A 13,726-nucleotide genomic window follows, 5' to 3' on the forward strand; every position below is an offset into this window, starting at 1 on the left:
TCTCGTAAACATTACTTCACACGCAGCACTAGTTTATTTTACAGCACCTTCATCCTTTATTTGTACAGTGATTTCCTGACACACGACCACAATTTCTCACAAACACAATGTCAAGTTTGTGGTTACAACTTCCCCTCTCTCACATGATCTCACATGATCTCACACACACACACACACACACACACACACACACACACACACACACACAGTTCTCCAGTTTCTTTTTCATACCTGGTTACCAATCTGCAGTCTCTACTACTGTTTCTGACACACACCATCATGCTTTCTCTCTCACAGTCAATCTCACGCCCTCACCACCTTTCACACCCAGTCATGCCTGTCATACTCAGTTAGCCCCCACGGCTTCAGGAAAAAAAAATGCTACCAGCCTCCAGCATCACCTTTAAAAATATATATTTACAGGAACAATTCCCCATTCTTTGGGACTTAGAAAAAAAGATCCATTTTTGGGGAAGTAAAACAAACAGTGGTGACAGGTGAAGCACTGTCCCCCCAAATCACCAACCTCCAGGTCCCTAGGCCTGGGCTGGGCTGTTGCTGACAGGTGAGTCCAAGAGTCCTTTGAACCCACCCTCTCCAGCCTGGAAATCAGACAGGACAGGCTTTATGTCCCCCATTCCTCCCTCCCAACTCCAGGGACACTTAAAGGGTCCTTTGTACCCGCCCGCAGGAAATTGGGGGGCTGGGAGGGAGGGAGCTGAAAATACACGTTTGGTATCAAAAATAAACACTTGGGGGTGGCAGGAAGATTCCCCCCCCAAATCCCTTCCTTCCCACCCACCCCATTTCAGATATAGGAAGAGATGCGCCCTCTCCCCTATTGAAAAGCCCCATTTAAAAATAGATTATACTATCAAAATGGCAGGGGTGGGGGACAGGGAGACCTGGAGTACTGGCTGGAGGGGCCCCCCAGACGGGGACCACTCCCTGCAAAAAACCCTCCATTGGGAGGTAAGAGACAGGACCCCAGGAGTTTTGGCAGACACAGGAATGGCTTCTCAGGGGGAGAAGAACAAAAGGGACATTCATCCCTGGCCAAAAAGGTGGTTGACAAAGGACAGGCTGTCTGAGAGAAAGGCTGGGGGTTGGGAATTCCTTTCCCAAGGATGTGAGTCTGTCTTGGCCAAGACTTCCAAACCGTTAAACGGCACAAATTCTTCCTGGACCCTTGGGGATAATCAGGAATAAAAAACTACAACAAGCTAGCTCTTCCACCCACACCCCAAAATGGAGACAGGGCTCCCTCAGCTCCCCAAGGGCAGGCTGAGAAATAAATAAAGAAAGGTCCTTCTCAAGCCAGACCCCAATTGTCTTATCTTGGGGAAAAAATGTGGAGCTGGGGAGATGTCCTCACCACCCAGGGTTGGGCCAGGCTCCTCCCAGTGGCCTTCAAAAAATAAATAAATAAACCGCCCCTACCACCTTGGTAGGAGACGTGTAAGGGCGGCCACTGGGGGACTGACCAAGAAAAAAGAAGTATGTTTTCTGTGGAAGAGTTATTTAGAGATCCTTCTTCCCAAGAATCCCCACCCAACCATGACCAGAGCACCAGTCAGCTGAACTGTTTCTCCTTGAGACAGCTGGCTGGAAAGAAGTTCAGGGCATGAGTGACCCCAGAAATGGGTGGTGGTGGTAGTCATGGCTTCTGGGGCCCTGGGGAGAGCACCACGGGGGTTGAGAGGCCATCCACGCTGATGGAAGGGATGTGCACCTGGGCGCTGCCACTGGACGGAAACTGGGGACAGAAATAGGGAGAGGTCATGGATGGGGGCCATGCTAGTGTCTCTCACTCTCTCTGACATGGGGGAGGGGATCCTACCTGGAAGGAGAGCTTGGCAGGGCTACGAGGTGCAATGGGACTCAGGGTGCTCCAGAAGTGAATGCTGGGAGGCAGCGAGCTGGGCGTCAGCAGCACCGGGGTCTGTAGGGAAGGGGTGGTTGGAGATCAAGTGGGCAGAGGGCAGGTGTGGGAAAACAGAAGGAGCTTGATTGCAGTCCCACCAGATTTCCAACTCAGACTTCTGAGGTCACTCCCCGAAAGGGCACAGGCCTAGACCATAACTCACTGCTAAGGCCGTGCCCGTGACATCTCTCCAACTTTATATCAACAACCCCTCCCAACTCCTGAGAGCCCACCCCAGCCTCATTGGGCAAGACCACCTAGAAGACCCCACCCAAACTTCACAGTCATCCCGGTATCTCAGGGTCAACCTCCAACTCTTACGTCCCAGCCCACTAAGCAAATCCCAGACCAAAAAGCCCCGCTCAGTTTCCTCATGCCGCCTCCCAACCCACAAACAGTTCCCACACAAGGCCTCTTGGTCCTTTAGTCCCCACCCACAAAACTCCTGACTTGCCCTTCCTTCTGACCACTGATTCCTCGGCCTTAGCCTTGCTCACCCTTCATTAATCCATCCCTCCAGCTCAGTGCAGCCAATCGCAGTTGTGGGCTGCACCTTCCCGCTCACTCAGAAAACCACATTGGCTCTTGCAGTCTAACGCCTCTTGTCCAGCCCTGCGCCAGTCCCATTCCTCCTGGGAGCCAGCCCCGCCCCTCCCTGGGCACTCACCAATGTGTGCGTAGGTAGCAGGGATGGAGTTAGCGCTGGCCCTGGCGCCTGCAGACTGGAGCCAGTTCCCGATCCTGGAGTACGTTCGGGTCCTGGCCCACCCAGCAGGCTAGGGCTGAGTGGAAGCTCCAGGTCCCGAGGCTTCCGGCCCTTCTGAGGCTGGGCGACCTCCGTGCTGGAAGCTGTGGAAGCCCCGAGGCTGCCCACTGGCGCTGCACCTTCCATAACAACTGTGGGCAGCCGTGACGGCAGGCCCTCCATGGGAGGGTCTTCCGGCTCGGCCTTTGCGGCTTCTAGCACAAACCCTGCCTCCCCACTGGCTGCCACATCCAACTCTTCCTTGGGCCCTTCCACTTTCACTTCTGGGGGCAGTGGCCGGCCCAACCCGGGCTCCACATTCAGCTCTTCTGACTTAGGGTTCGGGGCCTCGGGCGGGGTCAGGATGACCTGGGAGAGGAAGGGGCGTGTAAGGATTGCTGGGGTAGCGAAGCCAATGACTTCCCTTGGAAAGCTGGGCTTGGTACTGCTTGCACATCCAAGCAGCTGCTCCAACAGGACTGGGGCTTAGCCAAGGAAGTTGGGTTTCTTCTGGGGCAACTTCTCCTCTAGGGGCGGGGCGGGACTCTCGGGGATAATGCCCTCATGTCATGAAAGCAGTGGTTCTAAAAAAATTGGTTTACAGACCGCAGCATCCAGCTCATCTGGAAGCCAGTTAAAACTGCAAATTCTTGGGCCCATCCCTAGACCCACACAATCAGAAACTGGGGGGGGGGGTTGCGCTCCAGCAACCTGTGAGCCCTCCAGGCCATTCTGATGAGTGAAGTGAGAGAACCAGTGCATTAAGCAAATACAGACACATACGTTCAGGGCACCTACTACGAGTTGGGCGTACTACTAATTACTGTTCCCTGCATCTTCCTTCTTAGTACCTGCACCGCTTGCCTCCCCAACCCTTTCTCCAAGGGGACTTCTGTATCCCTCCTTCTCCCATGTCTCCTTTAAGTGGACGTTTATGGCCCTTGTCCTACCCCTCCTCATTTGGGAATCGTACAGCCCTCCTTTTATTGAATTTCCATATTCCAGCCCTTACCTGTAGAGGCAGGCCTGCCTCCTCAGCCTTCAGGCAGGCCTCCAAGGGGCTAGGACTGGTGCTCCTGCTCCCTGACGGGGGCACTGTGACTCCTGCCGGGGTGGTGCCGGGAAGCACTGAAACAGGCCGCGGATGCAGGGGTGGCTGTGGCTGTGGCTGCAGGGACTGGATGGTGAAGGTGGAATAGAGGCCTGAGCGCATATACTCATTCCGGCTGCTGCGTGCCAAACCACCTGGGGCTGCCATTCCTGCACCCTTGAGTGTGCCTGGCTTCCCGGAGGCAGTGTCCCCAAGGACGGCATGTACAGCAGCGGGGGCCACGTTTGCCACAGAGGAAGTGATAGACACCTCGGGCTGGGGTGGGCAGTCCTCAGTGGAGCACCCTGCAACCTCAGGATAGGACACAAACTTGTAGACGAACTTCTGGCCACTCACTTTGCGGATGATGTTCTGGGAAGGGAGGAGACAGGATACGGGGCCTTAGAAGAAAGGGCCAGGGTGGAAGGAGGCTGTGGATTGGGGCTGTGGGGGTGGAGGGGTAGGTCTCCTAGTGTCTTTCTTCCCCCATGCCTCTCTCCTATCTTTTTATATAGATACTGTCCTGCTTCCATGTCTACCCCCCCATGTGTTCCTCCTCTCAGCCCATTTCACATCTCACCCGTCTCTTTCTCAATTTTTGGGCTCCTCACTTTTCCTCCTTCAGCATCTCCCTCTCTTTCTTCCCCATCCCTATTCCTCTCTCTGGATTCTTCCCCCGTTTCTTCCCCTTTTCTGTTTTTCCCTCCACAGTTCTTCCTTTAGTCTACTGCTCTTCTCCCCTTTCTCTGTCTCCCTCCAATCTAACCCCCTCCAAGTCTCCCTCTGTCACTCTTCACGTCCACCTCTCCGATCGATTCCCCACTTCAGACACCCCCCCACACACACACCCATTGGCTCCTCTCAATGATGGGGCCCACCTAGGGCAGTAGGTACAGGAGCAGGCTTTCCTTGTGGCTCCAAAAACCAGGGGTGTCTTGGGTTAACGGGGTCAGGCCTTGGGGGTGGTTGCCGGGACACAGTTTTGGAGTCTAGCTAATGTAGTAAGACAGGAAAATGAAGTAATTGATATAAATGTTCGAAGAGACTAAATTAATGTAAAAGAATGTGGTGATAAATGACTAATAGAGAGGATTATTTAGAGCTATTGACAGACATGGAACACGCAAAATCACTACGGAAGACAGGGTGAGGAGCCGTGTTAATTCTTCTGGGCAGGTTTAAGCGAAGGCAATTTGAAAATGAAGTAACTGAAAGCAACTAGACAAGGACATTAAAATACTGGTATAAATTTGGGGGAGAACCTCAAGGCTGGCTTGGGTGGGTCACAGAGCATGTCTGAGGTATTTCAGGATAGGTCTGGAGGGTCTCAGAGATGGTCTTGGGGTCTCAGAGCACAGCGAGGCAGCCTTGTTATTACCACTGTTTTGGAGATTTGAGCTAAAGGAATAAAATCCGAAAATGGAATACATGCTCTACATGATTAAAGGTGTGCAGCATAGGTCCAGGGCTGTGCTGGGGGATAACAGGCATCTGGGGGAGGCAGAGGTTTCCCTGGGGACATCTTAACGCTGGTCAGGTATGTCACAGGCTTGTGTTCACAGAAAAGGAATGAAAAGGGATATTCATTAATATTGTTTTGGAAGTTTCAGGTAAAGAAATAAGAAAATTAAATAACTGGTATAAATACTGGAAGGGGAGGAATCCAGTGCTGGTCTGAGAGTCTGAGAGGATAAGATGAGGAAAATTTAAAATTTTAGCTATAGGAATAAGATTATAAAATAATTGATATAAATATTGGGGTGGACCAGTGTTGCTCTGAGAACTCAAGAGGATGGGGTGTGGAGCTGGTATGATACTATATGCTGTTTTGGAGATTTTAGCTAAAGGAATAACAGGAGAAAAGAAAATAATTAATGAAAACGTTGAGGGTTCCAGAGGATGAGATAAGGGAAGGTTAGCATGATATTATCATGGAGGTTTTGATTCCAGGAATAAGGATCTTTTGGATAAAAAAAAAATCTTCTAGAATTCTTATTCTGGAATAAGAGCAGATTATGAAATAACTGGTGGAGTCTAGGACTGGACCAGGGGCTCCAGAGGACAGGATGAGGAAGAGTCATTATTAACAGCAATTTCAAAAGTTTTACTTATAGGACAAAAGAAAGAAAATGAAATGTTGTGTGGGGCATGGTGGGACAGCATGACGGAAGGTTTTAGCCAAAGCAATAAGAAAATAACTCAGAGAAAATGTTTGCGGGGGGGAGGGGGGGCAGTGGTCCAACATTGGTCTGAGAGCACCCGAGGATGGGGTAAGTACTGGTAAAGTTTAATATTGGTTTCAAAGTTACAGCTATAGTGATTAAGACAAGAGAATGAAATACAAATTTTGGGGTTTCTAGCCCTGCTCTGAGGCCTTACCTTATCGTAGTAGTACCGCAAAGCCCGGCTGAGCTTGTCGTAATTCATGTTGGTCTTGTTCTTGCGCAGCCCCCACAGCCGGGCTACCTCCTCGGCGTCTACCAACTTGAACTCACCGCCATCCCGTGAGGTCCAGGAGATGATGTGGCCGTTGCCTTGTTCTCTCAGCAGCTGCAGCAGAAACTGCCACAGCGTCACAGAGGGGTCCATTGCTGGGGGAGTGCTCACGCCATCCCAGGGGTACCTGGAGGGCAGATGGCTCAGAGCCAAGAGGCTGTGGACACAGGATGGGGCAGAAGTCAGCAGGATTCTTTTCTTGCCATTTTGCTTCTGTCTCTGCCCCCAAACACTGTCATCATTCCCTAAACACCCTCAAACTAAATTGTAAGTTCCTCAGCCTGGCTTTGGATGACTCCTGGAATGGGATGAGACTTCTGGGGGACATTAGGACAGTGTGAATGAATTTTGCATGTGGGACAAATGTGAATCTTTGGGGGCCAGAGGGCAGACTGTAGTAGACAAAGTAATGTCTCCCCAAAGATGTCCACATTCTAATCTTTGGAACCTGCGAGTAGATCATGCTACATGTCAAAAGGAAATGTGCAGATGAATATAAGGTTACAGACCTTAAGATAGGGAGATTATTCTGGATTATTTGGGTGAGCTCAATCTAATCACATAAACTCTTATTAATAAAAGAAGAAAGAGGCAGAAGCGCAGCGATGACAGAAGAGGCACGAGAGATTCAAAGCATGAGAGGGACTCAACCTGCCATTCCTGGCTTTGAAGATGAAAGGGGGCTGAGCCCAGGAATGTGGTGGCCTCATAAAGCTGGGGATGGCCCTCAGCTGACAGCCAGTAAGGAGACAAGGACCTCAATCCTACAACCTCGGGAAACTGAATTCTGTCAATAACCCAAATGAGCAGGAAACGGATCCTCCCCTGGAGTATCCAGAAAGTAATGCAGCCCTGCTGACACCTGGATTTCAGCCCAGCGAGACCTGTGCTGGACTTCTGACTAACAGAGCTGTAACATAAATTTGTGTTGTTTTAAGCAGCTAAATGTGTGATAATTTGTTACAGCAGAAACAGAAGTTTGTAAAATGGCCCTCACCTGAACGCTTGCATTTGCATCTTCTACCATGTCAAACATCAAGTTTTCAAGAGGTTCCTTCTGCCAGCCCCTAGCAAAGGCTTTTCACTCCATGTGGGGCTCCCTTCCTCTGCTTAGAAGTCTTCCTCATCGTTGAAGCCCAAGCCCCAGGGGCTTCGGCTTTATGAAGCTTTCCTGAAACTGAATGCCTGCTCTCTTCTGTCCCTCTACCCACACTCCTCAGACCTATTACTATCCTTATATGTTTTCGTTCTTGATAACAGCCATAACTACCATTTATTTATTAAGTTCTTAATATGTGCCAAACATTGTTCCAATCAGGCAATATGGTCTACCGGACCATCACCCAGGTGCTATAGCCAGCCTGCCAGGGCTGGAATCCTGGTTCTGCAACTTATTAGTGGTGTGATCTCTGGGCATGTTTTTAACCTCTTTGTGCCTCAAATTTCTCAGCTGTAAAATAGGGATGATAATAATAATAATAATAATAATAATAATAATAAATACCACCTAGTATAGGATCATTGTACAGATTAAATATACTATGCCTGGGGTATGATAAGCTCTAAACAAATATTAGTTTCTGATTTGCTCATAATTCCCTACCCACTATTACAAAATCCCAAACGCTCTAAGAACAGAAGGCTTCTTTGTAACTCGTTTTGGCAGCAAAACCTGATTTGAAACAAAACAAGGCCCTTTCTGGTCTTTACTGATCCTTACTTAGTGTTACCGTTCATACATTTTGCTGCAGACATCTGAATGTGGCTGATTACGGAGCCACAAAGAGTGTTATGTAACCTCTTGTATGTGCACCTTGTTACCTTTCTAAAAATCTGAAAAATTTGAAATTTTGAAACACATCTGGCTCCAAAGGCATGCAGATAAGGGCATGCAGACCTGTACTGCTATTTTTATAGGTATTGACTCATTTCTCCCTCATCACAACTCTGGGAAGTAGGTACTCTTAAGATTGCTAATTTACAGAGGAAGCCAAGGCACAAAATGTCTAAATGACGTCTACAGGCCACACAGCTCTAGGTGGCAGAGCCAAGATTTGGACCCAGGCAGTCGGATTACAGTTGTCTAAACTTTTAAACCATTAGATTAAATTGCCCCTCACACTGACTGCTCCTCAGTGTGTCCCGCAGAGAATAGAACCTTCCCTGTCCCCCACCATAATTGCTCTCTTTGCTGAGTGCCAACTGGAAATAAACATACGCTTCCTATTCCTTACAGAACGAGCTTTCATTAATCAACTGTCCACTGCCTGGGACTGTTGGGTTAAGAAAAAGACCTTCCAAATCAGGTTTCAAAGAATCTCCCTCTATTATTCATAGCCTGATTCTTTAATCTGTAATTAAATATACCGAATGACCCTCTTATGTCTGAGCTGTCTTAAAGTTCATTCAGCAGACACAATTTTAGGCAATTATACAAGCCACAAAGCCATGGAGTGTCCAGATTAGAGTCCTGTCACTGGAGCCCTCATTGAGTTTATTTCGAAGGCCTGCTTGTTTCAGAGGCACAAAGAGTTCAGTGTGACTCCTGGTGGCGAAGACAGGCAATTTTAGCAGTTCCTCTTTCAGTGGCAACAAAACTTATCGATTAAGGTGAAATCTGACAGTTTGTTCAATAGCACACAGGATTTTGTGTTTTGTTTATTGTCATATTTTCCACTTGACCCCTACTAAGAGTTCTAGTAATCTGCCTTACTCAAATGTGTTTACCTCTTTTCATCTCATTTATTGAGTGCCTACTGTGAGCCAGGTGCTTTAGTGGAATTGACATTTTAGTGGGGAAGACAGATAAACAAGATAAACAAGTAAAGAATGTCAGATAGTGATGGAAATATGGCAAAAAATGAAGCAAGGAAGTTCTTTTTGAAAGGGTAGTTAGGGGAGAGTGGTCACTGAGGAGGTGACATTTAAGCAGAGATCTAAAAGAAGTGAAGAAGTCAGGTTTGTGACTACCTGGGGAGCAGTGATCCAGGCAGAGGAAACAGCCAGGGTGAAATGTCCTGAGGCTGGAGGGCGTCGGGCAGGTTGAAGGAAGAGGCAGGACAGGAGGGAGCAAGGGGACAGTAGGAGGAGATGAAAACAGAGAGGCAATTGGGGCCAGACGGAGTGAGCCTTTTTGGGATCCTGTAAGGACTTTGACGCTAAGTGAGACAGGAGCCATGAGAGGGTTGTGAGGAGAGGGGTGACAGGCTGTGACGTGGATGTTAACAGGATCCCTCTGGCTCTTGTGAAGAGAACTGACGAGGGGCTGAAGAGGGTCCTGCAATAGTCCAAGTGAGGGATGGTGGTGATAGCAGTGGAACTGATGAGAAGTGGCTGAGTTCTGGGTAAAAGCTGAAGACAGAGTGAATGTGATTTGCTGACAGATAAGATGAGGGGTAAAAGAGGAGTTAAGGGCGATTCTAGGTTTGCGGCCTGACCACCTGGAAGGATGGAACTGGCATCGACTAAGATGGGTTCACCGTGGGGGGGGGCAGATTTTGACAGGAGATAAGGAGATCAATTTTGGAGAGGGTCAGTCTCAGAGGCCTGTCAGACACCTACTTGCATGCTGTGAATAATGTTAATTTTAAAAATAGGAACAAGTCATATAGCCCTTACCATGTGCTGCATACCATTTTAGTCATTTAACTCATTTAATCTTCAAACCAACACTAAGGGGTGGACATTGTTATTACCCTCCCTTTTTCCAGATGAGGAAATGGAAGCATAGAGAAGTAAAGTACCTTGCCCAAAGTCACACAGCTGGAAGTTGACAGAGCCAGGGTTCAAACCCAAGCGTGATCCTAGCCACCTTACAACACCAGCTCTTAGGAAGAGGAACAGAGGGGTAAGATCGTAGAGGGTGACAGGGATGCTCTTTTACACATGGTGAGCAGGGAGGGCTTCCCTGAGGAAGTGACATTTGAGCAGAGAGTTGAAGGAGGGGAGGTAGCCTGCCATGCTATCTGTGGGAAGGGAACAGCATGTACAAAGGCTCTGAGATGGATACAAGCTTGGCATACTACATCATGGGCACCCTGAGTTCATCCAGTTCCCACCTCTGAGGATACGTATGTGCTATACTCCCTGCCAGGAGTGCTCTACCCCCTTCCCGCACCCGATGAACCCTTTATCACACAATCATCAAGTTCCAGTATCTCCCAAGCAGAATTCATTCTTCTGTGTGATCCAATGTGCCAAATAACCTGTCTGCCCTTGCAAAGCTGTTCTTCTCTCTGGACCTTCAGCCTCATACTCCTCTGCCCTGTTCTAGCTGTGTGACCTTGAGCAAGTTACTCTACCTCTTAGGGTCTGTTTCTGCATCTGGAAAATGGGGGATAGTTCACTCGCAAAGTAAAATATCCTCAAAACACACCTATCCTCAAAGGCTTTTGCAAGGATTAAATGTCAATAGATACAAAGGATTTAGCAAAGTGTTTCTGACACATGGTAGACACTCAAGAAATATTAGCTATTAGCTCGTGTTTCATCCTTTTCCCTTCCCAAGCCCCTTTCCCCCAACCTTGTATATCACTGTGAGCTGTACCACTGGGCTCCCGTTACCTCTCAGATCTCACCTCCCATACCTCCTTCCACTCTGGTCCAGCCACACTGGCCTCCTTCGTGTGTCTTGAACATGCCAGGCACAATCCCACCTCAGGGCCTTTGCACCAGCTGCTCCTTCTGCCTAGTATACTCTTCCACTAGACATTATGGCTCCCTTCCTGACCTCCTTCAGGCCTTAATTCAAGAGTCACCTTTTAAGGGAGGCGTGCTCTGCACTTAACATTTCTACCAACTTAATATTCCATCCCTGCCTTCACTACTTCATTTTTCTTCCTTAGCTCTTATCTAACATACTATCTAATTTTACTTATTTGTCTTATTTATATAGTCTGTCTCCTCTACTTTTACCAAATCTCTGCTCCACAAGGGCAGGAATTTCTGCTTATTTTGTTGCCTCTCACATCCCAAGTACCTAGAAGAGTGCCTGGTACTCAGCAGGTGCTCAGCGTTTGTTGAATGAACAGTCCCAACTAACTAGCCTCTTAACTAGCTCTCGTGTGCCTGCTTCATATCCACTCCCCCCACCCTGATTCCTGATTTGTCTGAAATTATATTTTCCCCCACTCGTTCATGCAATAAACTTGTATTGAGCACCTACTGTATACTAGGTGTATTTTTAGGTGCTGGAGACCTACCAGTGACTAAGCAGACAAAAACTGTAGGCCCTCATGAGACTCCCATTCTAATGGGGAGAGACAACACAATAAACTTCATACAGTGTAACCAATAATGATAAAGGGCAAAGGGACAAATATGGCAGAGAAGGGGCCCGAGTCCTGCGAGGTGTGCAGGTTCAGATGGTCAGGGATGCGTTGATGTTTGAACAGAGCCCCGAAAGGAACCATGCAGAGATTGGGGATAGAGTGTTCTGGGTAGAAACAATGGCCAATGTGAAGACCCTGGGGCTGGTTCGCATCTGGTATGTTTGAGGACAAGTGAGGAGGTCAGTGTGAATGGAACAGAGTTGGGGTGTAGGAGGTAAGGCCAGAGAGGTTACTTTATTAATTCACAAGTATTCTTTATTTACACTGGAGGGGATTCTAGCTCTGATCCCCCCATTTTACAAATGAGGAAACAAGTGCAGAGAGAAAGTGGTTAAATCACTAAGGACACAGAGCTTCTGAGATTGGGGGTGGATGGGTGCTGAGACAAGGTATGCAATGGAGACAGCTCTGCAGGCAGAGGAAATAGAAAAAAAAAGCTTGGAGATGGAACTAATTTGTTTTTTAAGGAGTGGGGCCTCACATGGGATTGGATAAAGTGAGAGAGGGGAGCCTCAAAAATTATCCCGTGTTTTGAGGGGCATCCTAATCTGGTACTTACTGGGTCTCCTTTGGGTAAGGCATTTAACCTCCCTATGCTGACGTTTCCTCAGTACCTATCTAGTAGGGTTGTGGTGAAGATTAAATGAGCTCATTAATATAAAACACTCTGCTTGGTCCATAGTAGGTACTCAATAAATGTTAGGTCCTATTAGCATTATCACTATCTCTAATTATTCATTTACTGTAGTGAGGCAGGATGTCCTAATGGTTAACAGTGTGCATGAGGGTGTGTGTTCTAGAGTAAAAAAGACCTGGTTTCAACAAGCACATGAGCTGATCCACTATTAAGAAGGAGGGAGGAGGTCAAGGAAGCCCATGATTGATCCACCACAAGGAAAGGAGGGGGGAAATAAAAGTACATAGGCCGACCCCCCTGGAGGAGGGATCACAAAGCACTGGGCTCACAGGAGGGGAGGCGGTGTAAATGCAAGGACACCAGTTGCAGGAAGGCTAATGAACAGGCTCACTGCAAAGGCAGGGTGGTCATGGTGGTGGTGTAGAGGTTCATTTTGTTTACTGGGCCAAGGGGGGCAGAAAAGCACATCGACTCCTGCACAGTGGAGAGGGGGAAAAGCCATCACACAGACTAATTAAAAGGAGAGGGGGACAAGACCATGGAAAGGCTACTGAAAACAGGGAGAGATAAAGTACTAAACTGATTCACTATTAAAAGGAAGAGAGAAGCCCAAGGACTGGAGTGTCAGTCTACAAAAAAAGGAGGATAGGGCAATGGGCTGGTAAGCTAGGGGGATGTGAATACAAACATGTAGACTGATCTACTGTAAAACGATGTGTGCATATGCGTGTGTGTGATACAGCCATGAACGGGTACACTGGGGGATTGGAGGAGGGAAGAATACAAATTCATAGGTTAATTTACTGTTAAAGAGGGGTGTATGGGGTGCGGTTTACAATGCTACAGATTGATTCACTATAAGGAACAGGTGGGGTGGGAGAAAGAAGGCCACAGACAGGGTCCCTGAAAGTTGAGGATAGGAGAAATACACTAAGACAGACCTACTGTCAAGAAGTTGGACAATGCCAGACACTGGTCCCCTATAAGTGGGGGTGGGGGCAAGACCATGGACGAGTCCACTATAAGGCAGGGTGGGGAAAAATATAAGCACGCAGACTGATCCACTGTAAAACAGGAAGGGGGGTTAGGCCACAGTCAGATCCAGTACAATAGGGAGGGGGCAATGCTACAGACAGGTCCACCAGCTGCGGTGGTGGCGGTGGGGAGTCTAACACCAGTAGGCCACGGGCCAAGCCACATCCCTCTCGCTAGGGTGGGAAGGATACGTGGGGTCACTGACCCGGCCCTCTACCCTCCAGGCCAAGGCTCACCTGTGCGTAGCGCAGCAGTGGTGTTGGCAGCTCCGGGGGGCGGGGGCTCCATGCGCGGCCCCACCGCCCCCCAGGCCCGGGCTCCGAGGCGGCGGAGGCGGCGGTGGCGGCGGTGGCGGCGGCAGTGGCGGCGGTGACGGCAGCGGCAACACCTAGCAGCCACCCCTGCGTTTCCCCACCGCTCACGTGGGCCCGTAGAGGAGGAGCTGAACATTCTGCTGCTCACTGATTGG

At 48.9% G+C, this 13,726-nt stretch overlaps 1 protein-coding gene across 1 annotated transcript; it reads right to left on the reverse strand.

The window, feature by feature from the left end:
• Window positions 1-397: 397 nt before the first annotated feature.
• On the reverse strand, window positions 398-13,698 carry ELK1 (ETS transcription factor ELK1). The gene is made up of 6 exons (XM_019716716.2): window positions 13,494-13,698; window positions 6,139-6,412; window positions 3,682-4,131; window positions 2,592-3,038; window positions 1,841-1,942; window positions 398-1,756 (listed from the first exon to the last, which is right to left on the reverse strand). Exons 2-6 carry the CDS (start codon window positions 6,346-6,348, stop codon window positions 1,658-1,660), a joined length of 1,308 nt encoding a protein of 435 aa, XP_019572275.2. The 5' UTR covers window positions 6,349-6,412; window positions 13,494-13,698; the 3' UTR covers window positions 398-1,657.
• Window positions 13,699-13,726: the final 28 nt, after the last annotated feature.

This window comes from Rhinolophus sinicus, chromosome X, assembly GCF_036562045.2.
Source record: "Rhinolophus sinicus isolate RSC01 chromosome X, ASM3656204v1, whole genome shotgun sequence".
NCBI lineage: Eukaryota > Metazoa > Chordata > Mammalia > Chiroptera > Rhinolophidae > Rhinolophus > Rhinolophus sinicus.

Coding starts and splice junctions, on each gene's coding strand:
- ELK1 (XM_019716716.2), bottom strand. CDS start 6,348: ATGGACCCCTCTGTGACGCTGTGGCAGTTTCTGCTGCAGCTGCTGAGA. Junction 4,132..6,138: donor TGCGGTACTACTACGATAAG/GTAAGGCCTCAG, acceptor CTCCCTTCCCAG/AACATCATCCGCAAAGTGAG. Junction 1,757..1,840: donor CTGCCAAGCTCTCCTTCCAG/GTAGGATCCCCT, acceptor TTCTGTCCCCAG/TTTCCGTCCAGTGGCAGCGC.